The sequence below is a fragment of the Protomyctophum bolini genome, assembly GCF_963924005.1.
Source record: "Protomyctophum bolini genome assembly, chromosome: 3".
Taxonomy (NCBI): domain Eukaryota; kingdom Metazoa; phylum Chordata; class Actinopteri; order Myctophiformes; family Myctophidae; genus Protomyctophum; species Protomyctophum bolini.
The window spans coordinates 5,838,024-5,862,842 of NC_137864.1; the positions used below are offsets into that span (position 1 = coordinate 5,838,024).

A 24,819-nucleotide genomic window follows, 5' to 3' on the forward strand; every position below is an offset into this window, starting at 1 on the left:
TTCAGAGTCCATTCCACCAAGCAGTCGTATTCTGCCCCTCCTCTTCTCTGGAAGTCATAATTGGTCTCCCTATCATCTCTCTCTCTCTCTAACCCAATAAGACTCGAGGCCCCATTCTCCAAATGCCTTCTAAATCAGTGGTTCTTCTCGCCCCTTTTTTGTGCCAAGGACCCCTCGACAAAACATTCTCAAATACTTTCAAGACTTTTCAAAAACATAAACAAAAAAAAGCAGATATACAGTAAAAGCTCACAGCGGGGCAAGTGTTTTCTGAGAAACTCGTGTTGCTATAGCTGAAATCACTGTGACTAGTCACTAGTCAATGACTACACACTGTGTGTGTAGTGTGTTTAGTTTGTTTAGAGTTTTGAGGAAGCATTGGCATTATGTTCATGTAATTTTCTACCAAAGTTACGTTGCTTTTGCCTTTACCTGATGTGCAAGGTCTAGCTGAAAATGGGCTGTCGTAGAAAGTGTCATTCATCACTCTTTTTTTATATGAAGATATTTTGGGGGGCTTTTTTCAGCAGATTTTATTAAGAGGAGAGATAGACGAGTGATGCGAGACATGACAGAGGATACATTTAAACTCCATCCAAGACTTATTAACCACACACACACGCACACGCGCACGCACACACACACACACACACACACACACACACACACACACACACACACACACACACACACACACACACACACACACACACACACACACACACACACACACACACACACGGTGATCTTCAGCCAGCACTGTCAGACTTATTCAGATATCAGTGACATTTGAATGACTTTGGACCAAATGAAAACAAAGGTTGAAATCTAAAAAATATGCCATAAAAAGCCATGCATTGACGGTACATAGTATGGGTCTCTCAACCCTTTTTTCTTGATGTCTGTCTCTCTTTTATCTATACCATTGTGTTCATCTCTTCCCTCTCTGCGCACTGACCTTATACTGCTCATCTTCATGTTCCATGTACCTCTCATCCCACTGTTTTGCTTCCTCCTCCTCCATCACTCATTTCCGTCTTCCTCCCCTGTGTACCTTTCTGTTCCTCGCACCTCTCAAGTCTCCCCACTCTCTTCATCTCTCCGTCTTGATCTCCCCATTCCACAACTTCTATAATCCCCCGTAATCCATCCATGCCATTTCTCTCCCTTTTCACCCTTCAGGTCCTATACCCCCCTTAACCCATTCTGAACGGGAACCCGTTTTGGTGTTAGCATCATGTTATGCTTTAGCTATTGAAAAACAGCAGATCTACAAGCTCATAGCGCGCCACCGAGTGGCGCGCTACGAGCTTGTAGGTCTGCTATTTTTGAAAAATCGACTGACATTTTTAGAATCTGATCTCAGGTCAGAATGGGTTAATCAGACCAGTGTGTGTTCCAGTGGAAACCTCGTATGAATCTGATCTCAGGTCAGAATGGGTTAATCTTCTCTCGTCTCTCCTTCATCCTCCCCGTGCTACTCCTCCTCGTCCCTTTGTGTCTCACCCATTTGCCTCCCCAGTGCACCCTCTGTCCCAGTCCCTGTATAACGCTCCTTTGTACCCCACGCAACCTTATAGCTTCGTCTCCTCCCCCGTGAGACATTGCCCCTCTCTTCGTCTCTTATGTCTTTCTATCTCTCTCACGCACGCACGCACGCACACTGTTGTGGGAAATATGAAGACTCAAATCTATATAGTATATTGCTCCATGCTATAGTCTGTCTTGTCGTGTCTGTGAGCAACGACACCTTGGCCTGAAAGCCTGTCTCAATCCAATCAAGTTGGATGTAAAAGACCATGATGTCACACCTATTGTTTGTTATGAGACCCTGCTGGGCCTGAATAGGTACAGTATCACTAGGTAGTTCCTGTCTCAGGAGGGGGGGACGGGGGGACGGACAGCCAAGACAAGTCATTATATTGTACCTTTGTGATGGTCATGTTTATCTGTGGCTAAGCCTGCTAGACCGAGAGATGTTGTTTGCTTGTTGCTGTTCTTCTGAATAAACTTCTAAAGATATACATTCACCCGGATGGACATGTTATTATTTCCAGAACAAAACACACACACACACACACACACACACACACACACACACACCCTCGCCATCCACTCATCACTTCATTCCGCGTCCGTTTCCTCTCTCTCCCGGGGGTCACTTACTCCTTCTCTTTTTCTCCAGGCGCCGCTGGCGCTTCTCCTCGCGCTGCCGCGCCTCCTCCACCTCCTGGTGCTGCCGGCACTTGTGGAAGTTCTCCACCACCACGCCCACAAACATGTTGAGCACGAAGAAGCTGACGATGAGCAGGAAGGAGATGAAGTACAGCAGCATCCAGGGGTTGTTGTTGATCGACGGCTGGGGTTAGAGGAAGAGGAAGAGGAAGATAAGAGGGTAGAGGAAGAGGAGGACAGGAGAGGGTGTGGGAGGAGGAGGAGGAGGAGGAGGAGGAGGAGGAGGAGGAGGAGAGTGTTTGAGGTGAGGATACAGGAATGAAGAGGAGAAGGAGGAGGAGGAGGAGAGGGAGGAGGAGGAGGAGGAGGAGGAGGAGGAGGAGGAGGAGGAGGAGAGGGTGTGGGAGGAGGAGGAGGAGGAGGAGGAGAGTGTTTGAGGTGAGGATACAGGAATGAAGAGGAGAAGGAGGAGGAGGAGGAGAGGGAGGAGGAGGAGGAGGAGGAGGAGGAGGAGGAGGTGGAGGGGGAGGAGGAGGAGGAGGGGGAGGAGGAGGAGAGTGTTTGAGGTGAGGATACAGGAATGAAGAGGAGAAGAAGGAGGAGGAGGAGGAGGAGGAGGAGGAGGAGGAGGAGGAGGAGAGTGTTTGAGGTGAGGATACAGGAATGAAGAGGAGAAGAAGGAGGAGGAGGAGGAGGAGGAGGAGGAGGAGGAGGAGGAGGAGGAGGAGAGTGTTTGAGGTGAGGATACAGGAATGAAGAGGAGAAGAAGGAGGAGGAGGAGGAGGAGGAGGAGGAGGAGGAGGAGAGTGTTTGAGGTGAGGATACAGGGATGACGAGGACAGGAGAATGTGTATAGAGAAAGATCGGAAAAGACGGCAGGGAGATTGAAGGACGAACAAGAAAAGGAAAATAAACAGTGAGAGGTGATTGGTCAGAGACAGAGATTCCATGTGCTTATATTATATTTTATTTATGTGATAAAACCAGAGATGAAAGTTGCACTCTTCTTTTAAAGTTGAGTGTACTGTGGGATAGCAATTATCGTAGCAATAGTGCACAGTGTGAAGCCATACACATACAGTACATACACTCCCTATAGATGCCAAACACATTTTTTTGATATTGCTCCTCCATATTTTGTCCAGAAATCCCGAAAATCGTTACACAGTATCTCTATAGTCATGTGCTCAAGACAGCTCTGTCTGATATTTCATATTCCATCCTGTTCGGCTAACATTGGCAGGATTGGCCCGTTTTGAACAAAAAGCCTCAAATCATGAACGCAGCGTGCAATTTACGTGAAATCTTTCACGGACGTTTCGTACTGAGGAATATATCCCACCCTTTTCACATTGGCCTGTTATAGCGCCACCAACAGGTGGACTTTTGTAAAACACATTTTTGGAACGAAATGCCTCAAATCATCCAATTGCCATCCAAGGCATAAGAAGAAATGGCACCCTTTTCCACATTGGCTTATTATATACCAGGAGGCCACAACCACTACCCCACCGGGAAGAGGAAGGCTGAGGGCGGACCAAACCGGGCCAACATTCTCCTATCCACATTCTATTGTAGCCTGCAGGGTTCCAGCCTGATTCGCTGCATTCCGCGAGTCTGAAAATGTCACTGCGCTAATCAGTCTGGAGAGTCTAGACTAAGACTCCTATTCTCCACGGGTATAGGCGGGACATTTGCAGGCTGAAATGGAGCCGAGGCTTCCGATTGGTCTGTGGTGCTGGGTTGAGGAGAAGCACCAGTTGCACTGCAGCGTCCCCCTTGTCATTCACTAGACTGTAATGGCAGCTTTCGATGTTACTATATGAGTAAGTAAACAAATGAAGAAGATGCAGGACTCAACCATGAGGAACAGGATTCAAACTCCATTCCTTTATTGTACTGTATATATGTCATCCCTCCAGAGCTCCCCCAGAGCTCCCCTCCACAGCGTACAGAGTTTCAGGAGTAACAAGAGATGGTCAGTCCTTCAATGGACTCTATCCTATAGTTAACTCACACCGTTTGGTGGAATGGGTTTACATGAGTCGGCAGTCTCTAATGAGTTTGTCAGTGAGGAACAGGTGGTACTAATTAGAGTGTTAAGTATCATCTACTGGTATGGCTTCATTAAATGTATCAATACCACAGTGTTATATGCATTTTCGCCACCACAAAACTCATCCCACACAGCCGGGATTTTTTGAGTGGTGCAACCACTCCAAGGAACAGCAATGTCCGTGTTAACCTATGTGTTAACCTATGTGACTATATATGTATGTGTATGTATGTGTGACTATGAGTACCAGTAGGGGAAAAAGTGGCGCTGCTGTGCCAGAAACAGAGAGAGAGAGAGAGAGATAGTGCTGCACTGTTGCCTGCTAATGAGAGAGAGAGAGAGAGAGAGAGAGGGGGGTAGGGGAGAGGGGAGTTGCACGACTCAGTTCACACGGGTGTGATTTCATTGTACTACTGAATCTGACAGTGTACTACTGAATAGTTAACTTTTTACTCTCAATACTTCAACAGTGAGAAGCATGGACAGAGTGGCGCTGGATGATGACGTATCAGCAACAACGTCGCTACGTAACGGGTGACGTTATGAAATCCGCGTCAAGCAGCCTCTGTCCACACTGAGTAGCGCAGTGACATTTTCAGGAACGCAGCGAATCAGGCTGGAACCCAGGCTAATTCTATTGGGCCCCATGAGGCAAATTCAAGTGGAGACAAACAGCAGAGGGTGCTGTCTTAGATTGCAAATAAATGCGTTTATAATAGCAGTCATATTTTAAAAAAAAGGCTACTTGTGGATTTGTTTTTGAAATGTTTTGAAATTGTTTGCCTAAAATAACATTCCCAGGTTGAAAGCAACAAAGTAACTAATAACTAAAGTTTTCAAATAGTTGAAGTGGAGTAAAAGTACAATATTAGCCTCTGAGATGGAGTGGAGAAGAAGTGCAGTACTTGAGTAAATGTGCGTATACAGTAGTTACTGTAGTGGTTAATGTCATACCTGCTGGTCTATGCCCACAGCATCCAGCCCATGGTACATGATGTTGACCCATCCATCTTTAGAGGCCAGGACAAACAAGGACATCAGGGCCTGGAAGAAGACATGCATGACATTTTATACATTTACGTTGCCTAGAAGAACACATGTGGATGGAGTGTGTGTTACGACGTTCAATTCCTTATAGTTATTGGCATTTGAATATAGCTTGTTTCCACCAAAAATGCTGCCTATAGGTTCTCACTCACCGGTTGCGGAAGAGCAATAAACACTGTAAATACCAAATGTGTATACTTTCAGTCTGTGGTGCGTTGGATTGAAATGACGTATACATACATCAACGGCAGTGGAAGAGTTTAACTGGGAGATCCCAAGGTGTTGTAAAGCCAAGATTGGAGATATAACCCCCCACGCACACGCACACACACACACACACACACACACACACACACACACACACACACACACACACACACACACACACACACACACACACACAGGGCAGCGGCTCCTTCTCACCCTTGTTCTATACGTGCTAGCATGCAGGTGTTTCGAAATGTATGTGTTCAGTGTCAATATGACACTCCAAGATGAACGCCCGCTATTTGTTTAACAGACAGAAAGTGTATATGGGGGAAGCGAGACAACATTGTCTTTTTCTCATACGGTATACCTGTCCAAGGTTGTCGAAGTTGTACTTGTGATGAACCCATCGATAGTTTGACACCAGACAGTCTGATTTGTTAGTGATGTTCTTCACATCCATGCCCACACAGTAGTAGAACTTTCCTTTGAAGAGCTTGGGAGACACAGACACAGACACACAGACACACAGACAGACACACACACACACACACACACACACACACACACACACACACACACACACACACACACACACACACGTCGATTTAATAAAGAGCAACAAGTTCCAGACAGTGTGAGGGATCTTTTTCTTCGATTTTATGATCAGAGAATCCCCTTCTGAACATTTGCACCAAACGCACCTGTCACCAACCTTTCAGGTGTGCATCGGCCTTATTTTTATTTTTTTTAAATTGTTATAAATCTGTTTATCACTGTACTGTACGTTAAAACACATTATTTTTTCCTCCAGAGTAAGCTAGGAAATTAGGAAAAGGAATGAATTAGAGAGATGTGGAGTGGAGAACAGGGGAAATATCGCCCAAAATCATATGACAATGAATGACACGGGGAAAGCATATATTATATACTGTATTTCCTGCTGCATTTTCCCATCCTTTTAAGGGACAATGGATACAATGAATATTAGTCTCAAAATTGACTTATCTGTGACATCTAGGAATATGTTTTGGATATTTTTAGTCAACCTTTCAGTATTTGCTTGGTGTTTTTTGTCCATTTTGTGCCTTTCCCAATAATCCGCTCGGTCTCTCTCTTCCCTCCCTTCCCAACCTCTAAAGCAAAGGCTCTGACAGTCCAGTCTAGCGCAATTACATTCAGTACTTAAATCTGTGGAAATGTAGTCAGTAACTCTGTGCGCGGGCAAGCTCAGGCACGCACGCATGCACACGCACACACGCACACGCGCGCACACACACACACACACACACACACACACACACACACACACACACTCACAGTCTGTCAGGGAGTAGACGGACACCATGGGGGTTATCAGGCTTCATCACTATTGATCACAGGAGAACGCAGTCTCTTGTCCACATCCCATACTCTGCCTCTTTCTCTTCATGTCTCTCTCTCTCTCTCTGTCTCTGTCTGCTCATCATCAACACCTGCTCATCAGCATGCAGTCATCAGTGCAGCTGCACAAAGGGCTATCATCGAGTATACGTTGATTGGAGGAGTGTGACGCCATTGGGACTTTTATGCATCACAATCTGCTCCAGGTGTTTTCCGATAGCTATAGCGACGCACGATATAATCGGAATCATGAAAATGCCAAATCGGCGTCGGAAACGGTCTCAAAACAATACGGATTATTGTATCGTTTTTTTCACCAGCAAAAAAAGGTTTTTTTTTAATGTAAAAAATGCATCAATGAGTTCAATAGAAATCAAATGTTTCTGGTACCGCAAATAGTCTAGAACAAAAGCCGAATCAAATATGATATTTATTTATTGATTGATTGAATACTTTATTAACAGGCTTTGGGTCAATAAGCCCCTATACTAGGGCCTATAGGCTTGTTTCCATTGTGGTCCTCTGTATAATATCGGAAACGGTCATAATCGGTATCGGCAGATAATATGACCCTGCAAATAATGGGAGATCGGTCATCATTTCACAATCGTGCGCCCCTTACTAATAACCGTTAATGGCCGGTCGCCACTCGCCATCCATCTTAGCTGTATTGTAAAAAAAAAGACTTGATGATGCAGGTTTTCCCCATGCACAAATAACTTCAATTATGAACGCTCATCACGGTAGAGGACGGAGGGAAGGAAAGAAGCCTGGATTGGAATCAGCCGTGTCACCAAATCTAATGTCTCAACATATACTCTTATTGCACAGTAAATGGAAACAACCAAAATGTGGCCCGACAATAAGTAGCAGGAAAAGCCAGTGTGCAAAATGTTTATATACTGCTTTGGCAACAGTCCACTCTCAGTACAGTTGCAGAACTATTTGTGTTGGGTTGAGCCAGATAAATGTTTTAAAAAGCCAACAAATAATATAAGCTGTCGCCGCTTATACTGTTCTTTATATTGCTGTGCCTGTGGAACTGTACTGTAATACACAAAACCAATACCAAATGAGAGGGTGTTGCACGGTTTATCAGCAGCCCTCAGGCCGAGCGCTGAAGATAATCTTAAGTCATCTCCATGACACTACAAAGATAAGTGCCTTGTGCCAACAGCCAGATCGCTGTTGTGCTATTCACAGATTACCTGCCTGCCCACTTGCCTCGCTAGTCTGCCAAGCCGCCTGCATGCAGCCAGCCCTTTTCCTCTTCCAAGGCACCCACCACCATGGACATCCACATATCTCTGAGCCCCAAAACACCAGCCTACCGCTGTCTCTTATAACCCCCTGCTTCGTCTGAATAAACACCAGCCTACGGCTGTGTCTTATAACCCCCTGCCTGGTCTGAATAAACACCAGCCTACGGCTGTGTCTTATAACCCCTGCCTCGTCTGAATAAAGACCTTATTTTTCACCTACAGTACACAGCATTTTGCTTGTCGGTGTCTGCATTTGGCACGGCGTTCCGCCTCGATCCGTGACAGCACTTTCTCTTATCACGCTCGATTCACAGATTCAAGAGGATCAAATGGGATTGAACGCGGTCGCCGAAAGCACAGTCTGTCCTCGCTGCGTCAGCAAGGTGTCAATAGCAAGATCGTTGTTTTTCAACGGGAGAAACGAGGACACGGAATTGTGACGAGAGAGAGAGAGACCTCTGAACTACAGGGTTCTTGCACCATTTTGAAAGTAAAATGTGAGACTTTTTAAGGATCCGCGGAAACCCATGTGCTATACAGAGGAGAAACATGCATTTTGTGTTACAGGGACAGTGACCTCATTGAGATCATTTGAACTAAATGCTGTACTTTAATACATCACGTTGTTATGGAAGACGGTATGCGAGTCAAGTTTGTACAGTGTTGCAGGCCCTCAAAAGTCTGATTACACACGTTTCTTTTAAACTAAATGACATCTGATATATACTGTAAATGTCAATACATCATTTCATACAAAACTTTTCAATATCCAAGCTATGATGGTTTTTACACTTTACAATTTAGGCATTTAAAGGTAGAGTAAGTGATTTCACTTAATTCAAATATCACTTTTTTTTGTTTTGTTGTGATAATCCTCTCTACTATAGAGTGTGCTGACCATATAAGGAGTTCCTCCCTGTCCCCAGTTAACCCCTGGGGGTCAAAAAACCTTAGGTTTCGTTTTTGACTCTCTATCCTGATTGGACGAAGGCTTAGGTCCCACAGCCAAAAACGAAACCTAAGGTTTTTTGAGTGAAATCCCTTACTCTACCTTTAAGTAAACAAGTCAGGCATACAAACACTCTTAATCCATAGTGATTTACAATAAGCAAGAACAAGTATGCTAATATATCAAATACTCCAAGCGTAGCGTTAGTTCATTGCGGCACGGAGGGTTATATGTGTGTACAACGCATGGTTCCCCCTCGTTCATTCCCCCTAGTGATCTAAACTGCTTCTTTAAATCCGCTGTCTCGGTACATCACATGAGCAGAGCCACACCGCCATACTAACATGCAATTAATAGCTTTGCAATAAATGGTCTATGGTCAATCTGAGCCGAAGTGTCTCGATGAAATATAAATAGTCATCAAGGATCATGAGCAAGTAGAATATCTATACAATGAAACTATGAGTATATACACTATAGAGTGCTACATAAAATGCTATCTAAATTACTATACGTTTAGCTAGGGATGCACCGAAAGGGACTTTCTTTGCCGAAACCGAATACCGAATATAAGAAACAGTTGGCCGAAAACCGAATACCGAATAACTGAAAAGATTTAATATTGTATATATTTTTGCCTACCATTGCCGTCATTGCCGTACCTTAAAGCTACCTGATTTATGGTTATGGCAAAACTTAACTTCAATAATAATCACTGTTATGGGTCCATAAAACATTTATTCAGCTCATTTGAATGCATTAATTGCATAAACTATTCGGTGATATATTTTCTGCCTATTCGGGCCGAAACCGAATAGGCCGAAAATGCTTTTTTAGACATTTTCTGCCGAATATTTTCTGCGGCCGAATATTCGGTGCATCACTACGTTTAGCCTTTGCATACGCCTGTAAGGTTGTCGAGGCTAGTGCAAGTGCTGTCACTGCTGTGGGCTAAAATTGAGTTTTCAGACTACGGCGGCGAAAGCCTCATAAGAGGAGGACGTTTCTATGTGGCTGTTTTTTTCCCTCACACTTTCACGAAACTTTCCTGTTGGGAAAAGGTAGAAAATATAGCAGTTATCCCAGGTCTATTCTATACTTGTTTGTTTGGATGGCAGCTGGAGCAGGAGCTGTGTGTTGACGCAGTAATGATGACGAACGTGTACCTGGTCGTGGACAATATGCCAAAGACGATGAAGAAAGCATAAGAGATAATAAGGACACCGCGGTCTGTTTGAGAGGCTGCAGTGAGCGGTAACTCACTGATTAATGTCATTTGCTTCGACTCTCTGGAAATTACAATATGTACTAAAACACTTGTGAGATTGGCTTGGGGGGTGGGGGTCATGTTGATGATGGATGATGATGATGATGCGTACCTGAACACCGAGGATGCCGAAGATGATGAAGAAAGCGCAGCATATGAGGACGATGTTGCCGATAGGTTTAAGTGAGGTGATGAGGGTCTCCACCACTAGCTTCAGACCTGGAGCCCTGCTGATCACCCTGGGAGGGGGGGGGGGGGGGGGGGGGGGAGAGAGAGAGAGAGAGAGAGAGAGAGGACATTAATATGAGATCGAGCGAGAACTGTACAAATGGTACAAATAAATAATATAAGAAATATCTTACGATAGGGCAAGTTGTTTATTTTACATTTTGATGAAGAACACGAGAAGCATAATATAGTGATGTGGAACAAGTGACGACACAGGACATCTAATTTATAGGTCTCATGACATTCATACTTTTAATTTAAAGTCTTTATCGTGGTCCTTCAAATTAAGAGGTCTGGAAGCTCTTCCAGCTGCAATGAAAATAAAATACCTATTTGCCTGTGGGTGTCGCTGTTGAGTAATTTCTCCTGTGCATCGTCGCCTCTTTTTTTAGGTGTTTAGATTTTTTTTAGATTTCATTGAGGCAAAAAAAAAGAAAATACAAAATATGAATACAAAATAAATGTGGATGTCATGAGACCTTTAAGGCAGCTGTCCTCCTTCCTTATACCTGAGGGGGCGTAGTGTCCTGAGCAGCCGGAGAACTCGAAGCACCCCTAAGATCTTTGCCCCGCCCGCCATGGACACGACAATGTCAATCAGTGACACGAACACCAGGAAACCGTCCAGGATGTTCCAGCTGCTCCGCAGGTAAGCCTTCTCTCCCACATACAGACCCATGGACACCACCTGGAGACAGGCACAAGAGAGGAGAATATGGGTATATCAAGCCTTTTCCACCAGTACCAATTGAGATGGGCAGAATTTGAAGATGGAACAGAGTACATGTGGTGGAGAGAGGCAGTGGAAGTTTGGTCTGTCTGTCTGTCTGTCTGTCTGTAATGAGGTGTGAGCGAGTGGTTGCATGTGTGTGTTCATCGTTGTTGTTGTTGTTCTCCAGTCTCCATGTATGCCTGCCTATATATATAACTGTCCCTCTCCTGTTCTAGTCACACTAGTGTCGTCACGCCCCCTCTCATCATCTCATTCCAATTCAACCAGTCAGAGAGACCATCAGTCTGATTAGCTAATGCTAATCAGTCTTGCTGCTATTTGCAGTGGCCCAATTCCACTCCGCTCCCTTACTGATCAGCCACAGACTTATATAGGCTCGCGTTCGTGTGAAGTCAGTGAGGGCTCAGACAGCGCTCTTTGCACCCTTTTCCGAAAGTCAGCATCGATGCAGACTTTGGCTAAGGGAGTTACCCACAGTTCATAGCGTTGCCAGTGGAATGCGGGGAATCCTCCAAACGTCAATCATTTAATTATGCAAATTAGAATTGCATTGCGGTTAAAATGCCAACAAACAGTGGTTGCACCACTCAAAAATGTTAAAACCCACATTCTGTCAGACCTTCTTTGAGGAATTTACTTACTTTTTGGTACTTGCTACAACTAAATCACTAAATCAACATTGAATGTTGAAGGTATTCTATGTACTTCTATGTACTGTCGATAGCACATAGGTATTCTATGTACTATCGACAATTTCAAAGTACAAACAGTTTGAACCTCGCATACAGCAAATGTGATCATTTTCATTATTAAATCAACTAATTAATTCTCAGCTCATTACTTTTAATTAAATCGGTTCATTACATCGTGCACTTGAACTATAAAGTCATACTGTAAATGAATAAATCCAGGTTTAAATGGGGTCTGTGTTAGGAGAGTCATTTGGCACATAATGAACAATAATAAAAAGGGATATTATCGCTCGTTATTTCCAAATGTTGCTCCTAACATAAACCAGACTTTACTGGACTCATTAACATGGTGAACACGACATCCACACGTCTCTGAGGCTGGGAGTCTCTGGCATCAGTCAGACCACCAGTGATATGTAATTACAGCATGCAGGGGGAACAAAATAAAGGATAACAAATGTACGAGAGGAATTGAATTGGCACGGATGGACGGATGGATGGAAAGTCTGTCGAGGCAGATGTTTGTGCGCCACATCAGTCAGCAGCTGCCTTTGCAGGCGTGACCCACGAGAGACGAGTACAGAAACTGACGGGAAGAGCTTGAAATGACGGAGGTATAACCATGACTATAGGCAATGAGGAAGGACCGGAACGAAAGATACAGAGAAATAAATACAGGATAAAAAAAATAAAGTCACACCCGTGCACGTGCTCTTATCGTCGTACGTCATCGTTATGTGACATGACGATTTGCTCAGACACTATCGCGTAACATTCTCCATTCATTGTCAATGGGAATTTATACCATTGAATTTATACCGGACACACAAATACCGATTTGTACATATGACGTACATTCTCCATTCATTGTCAGTGGGAATGTGTATGTTTGTGTAAGACATAAATCTACACTAATAGCTGAATATAAAAAAGACAGACAGACAGACAGACAGACAGACAGGCAGACAGACAGACAGACAGACAGACAGACAGACAGACAGACAGACAGACAGACAGGCAGGCAGGCAGGCAGGCAGGCAGGCAGGCAGGCAGGACAGACAGACAAAGACAGAGGGCAACATGCCAACCTTGTTTTATCAAACATCCACAGCATGCAAAAAAGCAAGAAAAAAAAAAGCAAGAAAGAAAAAGAAACCAGAGTGGCAGAGACTGATTGACGAGAGAGAGAGAGGGAGAGAGTGGGAGAGGGAGGAAATGTAACCGAGTTTGTCAGCTTGAGAAGTTCTGTGCCTTTCGATTCTCTATAGCAGCATTGTTTGTCAGCAAAACGATTCAACTCACTTTCCGCATTGAAAAAAAAAAAACAGTTATTTTCGCCGAAGAGATCCCTGCACAGCGGTGATTCACTGTCATATTCCATACACGGGGTCTTTCATCACATTGTGGCAGGGCAGACCGTGAGTTAAGCCATTCTGAACGGGAACCCCTTTTGGTGTTAGCATCATGTTATGCTTTAGCTATTGAAAAATAGCAGATCTACAAGCTCACAGCGCGCCACCGAGTGGCGCGCTACGAGCTTGTAGGTCTGCTATTTTTTTGAAAAATCGAAGAACGACTGAACATTTTTAGAATCTGATCTCAGGTCAGAATGGGTTAATCAGACCAGTGGTGTGTGTCCAGTGGAAACCTCGTATGAATCTGATCTCAGGTCAGAATGGGTTAACTGCTCCGTTATAAATATGAGCCAGCACCAGGGAAGCCCCCGTTGGGACCCGTGTAATGCTTAGGGGCATCCATTACCAGATCAAATGCTGGTCTAATGAAACATAAGGCATGGGAAATCTATAGGAGCTCTAAGCACCTACCACTGTGCGCAAAAGGGCACTGATGTACAACCCCAACCACACGGCCGGTAAACCCCTTGGGTGATACATGACACACGCCACATTTAATCAAAAATCAAATTACAGTCTGGCGGCATTTACGGCCCCCAGGAGAGAATAATGGTTTGCAGTTATAGAATGGTCTTCTCCATGTTTTTTTTTCTTTAGATCACAACGGCGTGCACCCTTCCATCAGCACCGCGCATGCTTGCGGCTGTAGTTGTTTGTATTTATTTATACTGTATCTTATCACGTCACCTCTCCCCGACATTCCTCGCAGTCGTTTTTTTTATCTGTTAACAAGCGCAAATAGCTGCCACGCATTTTATCTTCCGGTACATTGTCTAGGCAAGAGGTAAACAAGGTCTGAATTACAATAAAAAATGGCGGTATGTATACATGTCCAGCCTGGTGCGCCGCTCTGCTTCGAGTAACTTTAATGACACCGTCGAGGGAGGCTGGCTTCTCTCCCCTTTAGAGATACAGGGTTAGAAGTTCAGTCATCCTTTACGAGGAAATGAGCCAGCTATAGGGCATCCAGTACGGACGCTTCCTGGGCATTTCCCTAGCGAGATCTTTGGATTTGCTTTAAAGCATAGTGATGTTTGCACTGTATGCAAAATTAAAAAAAACATTGTCGTAATTATGTGTAATACTGTTTTAACCCATTCTGAACGGGAACCCATTTTCGTGTTAGCATCATGTTATGCTTTAGATATTGAAAAATAGCAGATCTACAAGCTCATAGCGCGCCACCGAGTGGCGCGCTACGAGCTTGTAGGTCTGCTATTTTTGAAAAATCGACTTGACATTTTTTAGAATCTGATCTCAGGTCAGAATGGGTTAATCAGACCAGTGTGTGTCCAGTGGAAACCTCGTATGAATCTGATCTCAGGTCAGAATGGGTTAAAGGCATAATGTGTGCATATTTAAAAAAAGGACAGGGTCGCTTGACTGTGGATTTGCTCTACATTCTAAAGAACATTTTAATATGGAAATGCGGTAATAGTCAGAACCCCACACATAATAACTGGGACTTTTTTCTTTCAGTTATTAGGGCTGCACACAATGGCACCTATATGCCATAAATGCACTAAGCAAGGCTGCATTTAGTGATAAGACAGCTTTGCAGAATAGTAATTATAATTTTTATTTATTTATTTATTTATTGGTATTCATTTGATTTACCCAGTTGATATCTGTTGAACTTTACCCAGCCATTTACTGCTACGGTTCACGTTTAATCGTTGAGGGCAGGGAGGCCAGTGCAACATTATTCAGAATGACCAGTATAGGCTATTAAGAACATGTTGACGGAATGAGATGAGAGAAAAATAATACAAAATAGCAGAATGGACAGTGTGAGATAGAGGATGACTGATTTAAGCAGTCACACCTGGCCTGAGTCAAACTAGAATTGGGGTCAGAGCTGGGTGTGGATACGCACCTGTTGTGCATCATGGACTTGATCAAGGCACAACAGGTTAAATCAGTCATGTCCACAAACACAAGAGAGTGTTTGTGGACAGTGGAGAGCCATCTGCTCTCCTGTGTAAAGTAATATTATTGTGAATTATTCCCTGAACTGAGAGAAATAAACCAGTCTACTTAAGAAATCTGCCCTGTGTTGTGTCCTTATCCTTGCCCTGGGTGGTGACTAGTCGGTCACATTTGCAAATGTCACAGACAGGTTGATAGAATACATGTTTTCAGTTGAAAAAGGCAGGGGCATCATTTGAGGTCCCAGGCCGCCCAGGGGATAATGGCAATTGCCACCCACCAGCATTTGCATTTAACCCATTCTGACCGGGCACCCATTTTGGTGTTAGCATCATGTTATGCTTTAGCTATTGAAAAATAGAAGACCTACAAGCTCATAGCGCGCCACCGAGTGGCGCGCTACGAGCTTGTAGGTCTGCTATTTTAGAAAAATCGAAGAGCGACTGACATTTTTAGAATCTGATCTCAGGTCAGAATGGGTTAATCAGACCACTGTGTGTCCAGTGGAAACCTCGTATGAATCTGATCTCAGGTCAGAATGGGTTAAGCTCAAATTTACGACCATCCCTGTGCATGTGACATACACACATCATATACAGTATATACAGACAATAGACACATTTTCTGGTCTGTAACACACACACACACACATTCATTAGCTACTGTCAACCATGGCATCACAATGTTGTGCATTTGGGTAAACAAAAGGAGAAAATATAGCTATTTTCACTGTTGTTTTATAATAGTTTACCACCCATTTGAACATTTTTCAGGAAATGAAGAAAACATATATATATTTTTAATATAGGATGGAAGCCATCGTTCTCACGATAATAAAAAAATCTGCCTAACGATGATTGTCACTGGTGGACGGGTTTCTGAACTGCCCACAGCCCTCCTATGAGACGCAGACTGAAGCGGATTTTACTACTTTTCATTGGTTCAATAGCTAATTAACCAACACAAAGACGTATAAAGGGTGTTCAATAGCATTGATTTATGAAAACAACAAAAAAAAAACTAAAATGGATTTATAGGTAGTTTCCTCCCGACCTACTGTAGATCTACAGTAGACTCATCAGAGTTTATCTAAACAGGACCATTTTGACATGCAGTTAATTACTGTAAATGCAGATGGTGTGGAAATTATGTGGAATATTGTTTTTAGCGTGACAGTGTGAGCATTTATGCAGGTCAGCTCACGTGGTGTGTGTGTGTGTGTGTGTGTGTGTGTGTGCGCGCGTGTGTGTGTGTGTGTGTGTGTGTGTGTGTGTGTGTGTGTGTGTGTGTGTGCGTGCGTGCGTGTGCGTGCGTGCGTGCTCGTTGGTCAGTGTATCAGAAACAGGAAATTGTCTAATCAGTGAGCTTGTTTTTAATTACAGGTCCTTGGTGAGGAATTACAATGTTCACGCAGGAATGATTCACACTTCACAGTCAGCACCACACACAGAGAGAGAGAGAGAGAGAGAGAGAGAGAGAGAGAGAGAGAGAGAGAGAGATAAGGGTGGATTGGAGCAAAGATTCAGTGGTGGAAAGTACCTTTACTCAGGAACTGTACTTAACTCATCCATCGCTTTTAAGAAGTGCCAAAAAGTCCCTAAGCGCCAGTCTCTATACATTTTTTTATTTAATTTTAATTTTCATTTTTTTGTTTAAAAAAAAAAAAAAAAAAAAAAAAGGTTTTTTTTGTTTTTTTTGTCCAATGTTATACCCGTCTGAAAAAGACGATAAAGACGTCGTTGGCGCTGTGGGAGTTGCTAAAAAAAGAGGTCAATTAGGTCGTTGGCAGACATTGAGTTAAGGTACTTTCACATTTTCTATGCGTTTACTTCCACTCCACTGTTCTCAGAGAGAAATATTGTACTTTTTACTTCACTATAATTATTTGAAAACACAAGCTACTAGTTACTTTGTAGATTTTGATTATTATAACAAAACACACTAACCCCTTCAGCCCTATTTACATTTTGGCCATTTGAAAATAGCAGATCTACATGAAGCTCAATCCGTTGCGATGCGACACATTGTGAGCTTAATATTTAGATTGGCTCTTTTCAAAAGATTTTTGTTGGCACAATGACTATTTTACTTTAGGTACTTTAATTATATTTTGATGCCAATACTTTTGTCCTTTTACTCAAGTGCATTATGAATCTATCTATCTATCTATCTATCTATCTATCTATCTATCTATCTATCTATCTATCTATCTACATTGCAATATTGATACCTTTACTTAAGTATAGCATATATTAAAGATAGGTCACGCACGGCCCTGTCTTGGTTCTCCTCATACCTGTCGGGAAGAAGCTATTTTGTCAATCTAGCTGACTTTATCTCAGACACACACATCATCAGTTCTGGTATTCCACTGGGGCCTCTTTTGTTCTCTCTGAGCATACTGCCGCTGGGAGAACTTATTAGCGCTCATGGAGTGAATTTTCATTTTCACGCTGACGATACTCAGCTAGCTGTAGCCCTGGATGTCCCCCTCTGCCCTTGACCCACTGTAGACCCGTCTATCCAGCATTACATGCTGGACGAGTGAGAATTTCTTAAAACTAAGCGAGGACAAGACAGAAGTTCTCATAGTTGGTTCAAATGAGCAGAAAGAATCAATCAGAAACAGACTTGGTAACTTGACTGTAGGAAATAACTCGACAGTAAGGAACCTGGGGCTTATTATTGATTGGGGATCAACATTGCACGCATTAGAACATATCAATCCTCGGACGATGCAAAAACATTGGTTCACGCTTTTGTTTTCTCTCGTATCGATTATTGCAATGCACTATTCTCTGGCTTGCCAAAGAAATCAACTGACAGGCTTCAACTTGTTCAGAATGCAGCAGCTAGAATTTTAACTCGAACACATTACCCCAGCTTTAGCCTCACTACATTGGCTTCCAGTAGTTTTTAGGATTGATTTTTCCTGGTTTAGAAAGCTCTAAAAAAGCTTTGTAAAATGGTCTTACCTCCTCGACTGTCTACCTATAGTTATGTCCCAGGCCGCCCCCTCAGGTCCTCCACTGCTGGCCTGCTTGAGGTGCCTAAAGGGCAGCTTTCTGCTTCTATGGGCCAACAGCCTGGAATGAACTCCCATTACAGCTTAGACAGGCACCCTCCGTAGCCATATTCACAGCTCAAGACCCACCTCTTTTACTCTTGCATTTAGTTGAGTTTTTCAACCAGTTTCTTCTTAAAGCCTTGCCTGTTTTACTGCTGTTTTTTTTTTAAATCTTTGCTATTATTGTTGTTTTATGCTCTTTGCTATTGTTTTTTTATTATGTTAAGGCCACTATGTTTTTGCTTGCTTAATTGTTACTTTACGTTAGTGTTTTCATCTTCTTTTGCCCTGTAAAGCACTTTGCGTTGCATTTTATGACATGAAAGGTGCTATATAAATAAAGTAATATTAATATTATTATATGTGGTACTTCTTCCATCACTGGTCAGATGGATGGATGGATGTATGGATGGATGAAGGGATGAAGGGAGGGATGAAGGGAGGGACAGAGCGAAAAAAAACTGAAAATGCTCAACATTATTCTCAGCGCTGCCGATGAGCCAGTAATGGAAAAGACTGCAGAGAGAGTTAATACATCATTCAGGAAGAAAAGAGCAAGTGCAGTGATGAACAACAGAAACAAATAATAAGGCCACTAAACAAGAAGTGTGTTATATAGGTGTGACCCAGCTCAGTGTCTCGCTGGTACATACATGCTGTATCATTACAGATGTATTCATTATCCGGGGTCATAAATAAATAAATAAGTGCAGGGGCTTCTGCATGCGGCTGTTGGAGAATGCCTGGAGACAGAGGGCGTTCAATAATGGATGACTCTCTGTACTTTGTGTCCTGTGATTAGTGGATAAAACCGAGTGAGCGGCGCAGAGCACGCCCGCATGTGCGTGTGTGCACGCAAGCGTTCGTGCAGCACACGCTATATGTGTGTTATCTTATTTTAGCGTGACAGTGTCAGCATTTACGCAGGTCAGCACATGTGTTGTGTGTGTGTGTGTGTGTGTGTGTGTGTGTGTGTGTGTGTGTAATGGAATATCTGGGCCTAATTAAGAGGCCCTGCAGCTGAAGACAGATAGCCTCGTAATTAACTTCATTATCTAAGCTGCCCATCGATAATAGAACATGTGGAATTGATTAAGAATTGTCCATAAAAGAGAGGAGAGGAGAGGAGAGGAGAGGAGAGGAGAGGAGAGGAGAGGAGAGGAGAGGAGAGGAGAGGAGAGGACTCTTACCTTGACGGTCATCTCAGTTGCAAAGATGGCTGTGAAAACGTAGTTGGAGACAGTGAGGAATAGTCTTTCCTGTGGAATGAAATGAACACAGATCAGAGGAGGAATCTCCTACTATGTGGGTAGAAGAATAAGAAACAAGGGGCTGTATTTTGGGTGTCTTAAGTACCAGGTCTTATTACTTAACTTAAGACCTGGAGGCGTGGTCAATGCTCTTTGGCCACTCAGAATAGCCAAATGGCATTGATCACGCCTCCAGGTCTTAAGTTAAGTAATAAGACCTGGTACTTAAGACACGCAAAATACAGCCCAAGGTGTGTGTGTGTGTGTGTGTGTGTGTGTGTGTGTGTGTGTGTGTGTGTGTGTGTGTGTGTGTGTGTGCGTGCGAGAGAGAGAGAAATAATTCAAAAATACAAAATAATAATCCTAAATGCTCATTAAAAGCTGGAACTCGTAGAACATCGTTTTCCAGTTATGTGGCACATTAACAGGTAACACTAATCAAATACATTTATTTTTAAGGTTTTTGTTTACTGCAGGCCTTTGTGCTGTGAGAAATGCTCATCACCATATTCATTTTGCATATTCTAATACCGAAAGAGCCTGAAGGGAGAAGGTCGTCATTATTAGCCACTTAGCTGAAAGCAAAAAAATATATATATATAAAAAAAGAAAAGAAAAAAAAGAGAAAGAAAACACTTCAGTGGCAAAAACAAACTGTTGACATAATTATTCCACAGAATGCATATAGCGCAAATGGGCTATACTTAAAGGGACACTTCACCCTTTTTGCAAAATGTTAATGACGTTTAGAAGCTTTAGATCACTTTCCTGGGGGTCTTTATGTGTGTAATATGTGGTTTTAGATATTTTAGATTGTAGCAGTGAGCCTGTTGTCTCTGATGTCATGGACACTGGTCTCACTACCCTCCTGGACTACAATTCCCATAATTCTTTGGTGCACTGCTCCTCCTTGTGGATAGGGGGGGGGAGAGCTGTCTTACTGAGACAAACATGTAGTCCAGGAAGGAAGTGAGCCCAGTCAGTGTCCATGACATCAGAGACAACAGGCTCACTGCTACAATCTAAAATATCTAAAAACCACATATTACACACATAAAGACCCCCAGGAAAGTGTTCTAAATCTTCTAAACGTCATTAACATATATTTTTTTTGCAAAAAGGGTGAAGTGTCCCAACACATTTTGTACATAATACGTCCTGAAACGTCATAAGGATTGGAACCGAGAGGTGCCTTAGACGTCTGTGGACGTCCTAGCGACGTCCAAACGACGCGGGGCGAGATAATAATATTCAGAATAATTACTTTTTTTTTTTTTGGCATTTCGCTTTTCGCTTGCCGTATGCTAACGCTCTGTGAAACTATTAGCTTGTCATTGACTCCCATGTTAGCGCGGCGGAAAGAATGACTCGTATCTCCTCATCCAGGGCGCTCTCCGTGGTGATGAATGGATCGATATGCTGGCGCTGCGTTTCTGCTCATCCGTCTCTCCCGCAAAATATGAACTCTTTTTGGAGCGTATATAAATATATTAAGATGATCGGAGATTGTGATGGCACTTTGTCAGTCAACTTTTTTAAGAAAGTATTTCCGGTTCATGGCTTTCAAAATTGAAGCGATCACTACTCTGGCGATTACTCTGGCGCAAGCAGCGCCTTTATTTTGATGCAGTTCCGGTACTAAATGTGTTAAACAAGCAAGGAAACAACAACAGTTCCTCCTACCAGGCTGCCCTGCAGTATCCTCGGCCTCTCCAGGGCCACGGTGATGCAGTTGAGGAAGATGAAAACCAGCACCACGTAGTCGAAGAGTTTATGAGCAATAATAGTCTGGCAGAGCACTCTGAACCTGATGTAGAGGGGGGAGGGGGGGCAGAGAGAGAGATTAGGAGGTGGAGGTTTTGACTTGACTTGACAGGTTGGAAGTATGTCATACCGATACTGATGACTCCGTGTTGTATTTTGCATATTAGAGAGTAGTGGGGAGTATACACGTTGAGTGGATTTGCATACAGAGTAAGCTTTTTAGCCGCACGACGTCCAGAGCCATTTAACCCATTCTGAACGGGAACCCGTTTTGGTGTTAGCATCATGGTATGCTTTAGCTATTGAAAAATAACAGATCTACAAGCTCGTAGCGCGCCACCGAGTGGCGCGCTACGAGCTTGTAGGTCTGCTATTTTTTTTTAAATCGAAGAACGACTGAAATTTTTAGAATCTGATCTCAGGTCAGAATGGGTTAATCAGACCAGTGTGTGTCCAGTGGAAACCTCGTATGAATCTGATCTCGGGTCAGAATGGGTTAAGAAGTTGCGGGTGAGAGTGAGCACCACGATGAAGCAACCTCACTGTCTATTATACTAGTCTCCCTAACCGAAGTAAAAAGAGATCACCAACTGTTTGACAATTAAAACAACCTTAAGGGTTGGGCTTAAAGCAAACCAAAAAATGTGTAATCACGAGTACAATTTACAATTTAGGCATTTTTAGCAGACGCTCTTAATCCAGAGCGATTTACAGTAAAGCAGGTAATTATCAGTTATACCGCAGGGATTCGAGACGAGTTATTGCATCCAATTTCGCCACGAGGCAGACTCTAGGATCGCCCCCTGGCTTATAGGCTAGAAACATGCTTTTCAAGATACAGTAACATCCCATTTCAAGCCAGCAGAGCCAGCAGATTCATGGTTTAAATGAAGCGGAAAAATGTGTTGGATGCGGCCTTGTTCACCGCCATCCCCCTGAGACATGTGTCATTTGCACTATGCCAGGACAGGAGGCCTGGCACCAAGCCCTTGGACAGGGAAGGCTAAAGGCTGTGACAAGAAACCTCCAAAAAACAACCCTTTTCAACAGATCAGAACGCGCTGGAAGCCACACGGGGAGAGAGGGCTTGACAGGTGTGTATTCTGTAGTCTGCAGCAGTGCACATCAGAGCTTGGCACGTTGAGGAGGTCGGTTGCCATGCCTTGAACTTTTGGACACTTTTCACATTTCCATTTACTCAAAAGAGGCATAGACTAGTGTGCCACACTAGTATTTATATATGCACCCGAGCAAGCCTCCAGGCTCGCCCGCTGGACACCATATTTGTGATTCATTCGGCTTCGTTCACAAACGGCACACATACTGCCATAACGTATCGATGGGATAGCTAAAGACATGGGGCAGTGAGGTCGTCACACTGTGGTCCCGATTTTCGTACGTGCCTTACCCCTTATCCCTAAACTCCTCTTATCCCTATAAACTTCTTTGCCTTTTTTGTATTTTGAAAAACCTTTTTAAAACTTTTTCTCTGCTTTCTACGAATATAATCGTACACGCTAGGGTACGAAATATGCCACCTACGTACATGGTCGTACTCCCCGTATAATCCATATATGAAAGCGGTGACCGTCAATTTGGATCCGCACTTATATGGATCTGGGCAGGCAGACAGTGGTGTCCCATTCATACGATGGATGGGCATGGCGGGGAGCAGGCCGAGGAGAACTCTACAGCTGCACAAAGGTCTGTGGAGAAGGCTTGCACGGAAAGTCATGTTCAAAAATGTGTCTGGTCTACGTGTATAATCCTATAAAGGGCATCCAGAGCGTATACGAAGAAGATTTATGTGATGCTGGATGACCACGATTAACTCGTCATTAGACACGTCTGCCTTCTTTGACACGTTCAACATTCAGTGTACGGTCTCTCCTTACACCTTGAATACGTGTTCTGGCAGTCACTAGCGGACGAAGAGCCTGTAGATGGGGGGGGATATCTATGGCACTGCCGACGCTAATTGAGTGCAACATGATTCCTATAGTAACCGAGAGGAAATCCCTATATAGGCCAGAAGCTGCTACTCACCATCCTCATCTTTAAGCCATTGCTTCCAAGATACCGCCTCTTGACCCCTTGGCAGAGCTCCTGCTGCTGCTTGGAAAGGACATTATACGCGTTCACGAGGTTCGAAAACCAGTGTAACGGGCCACACAGCGCGGGTGCAGGTCTTTTTTTCCGACAGCATATTGATCCGAAACCTCAATCCTATAACCTATAACCCTAACCGCAAGCACGGGAGCAGCGCATGTCGGACCATCGCTTCGCCATATGCCCATAACGCCTCAATTTAGGATGGGTCATTATTGGAGACGTGTGCCTCAGTGGAGCCCATACCAGACCTTCTGTGAACACTTTCAAGAGCAACATCCTGGAGCTTCTTCGAGCCTTGTGAAACCCATTCTGAAGGGGAACCCATTTATGGTGTTAGCATCATGTTATGCTTTAGCTATTGAAAAATAGAAGATCTACAAGCTCATAGCGCGCCACCGAGTGGCGCGCTACGAGCTTGTAGGTCTGCTATTTTTGAAAAATGGAAGAACGACTGACATTTTTAGAATCTGATCTCAGGTCAGAATGTGTTAATCAGACCAGTGTGTGTCCAGTGGAAACCTCGTATGAATCTGATCTCAGGTCAGAATGGGTTAAAGTAGCATCCACGTCAGAGAGAGGTTCACATGGGTGAACACCTCAACCTCTGGGGAAGCCAGCTCAAGACGGTCTTGGCAAGCATGTTTTCAATCACACCATGATTGAGGACAATAAACTGGCGCTCTCAGTCGAAGATGAGGTCTCTCTCTCTCCACATTATGGACCAGGGATTCACCAAGGATGACTCCAACAGTTGGGGCGGCCCCCTTCCCTTTCCACTCTCCGAGACGGCGCTTGTCTACTAACAGGGAACACGCTCTCATACCACGTGGCAACGCATCAGGCAGTCCACACAAGCAAGTCAGTGGAATTATGTGCCGCCTGAGAATCTAGCAACCACATTCTGGGATCGCTGGAAGGAGTACATGATGAGTGGCCTTCTATAGGTCGCTGCAAGTGGAGGACCGGGAGTCCTATAACATACAAGAAGGGGATGACGTTCTCAAATGAAAAGGAACGACTGGGCCAGTCAGGCTGGTTACCAACACCTTTCCTAGTGAAGATGGGAAGGTCAGGAGGGTCGAAGTGAAGACTGACCGGAAAGGAGAAGAGAGGCTGTTCCTATAAGGCCCAGGCCACACGTATGTGGATCTTTTGCTAAACGCACATTATTTTGTGCGTTTGGGCCTTTCACAGCCACACGCAAACGGCGTTTTCGGCCACTCAAATGGAGGTTTTTGGAAATGGATAAAATAAGTGAAGATTTTCGGCCAAATATCAGTGGA

At 43.8% G+C, this 24,819-nt stretch overlaps 1 protein-coding gene across 1 annotated transcript in view; it reads right to left on the bottom strand.

The window, feature by feature from the left end:
- LOC308311841 (voltage-dependent T-type calcium channel subunit alpha-1I-like) overlaps window positions 1–24,819 on the bottom strand; it is a gene marked incomplete at both ends in the record, with an annotated part of 172,535 nt that overhangs the window by 53,285 nt on the left and 94,431 nt on the right. Inside the window, 7 exon segments of the mRNA XM_080758617.1 lie at window positions 2,167–2,359; window positions 5,186–5,275; window positions 5,856–5,981; window positions 10,459–10,585; window positions 11,084–11,262; window positions 19,601–19,669; window positions 21,344–21,467. Coding sequence (XP_080614743.1) covers window positions 2,167–2,359; window positions 5,186–5,275; window positions 5,856–5,981; window positions 10,459–10,585; window positions 11,084–11,262; window positions 19,601–19,669; window positions 21,344–21,467 — 908 coding nt within the window.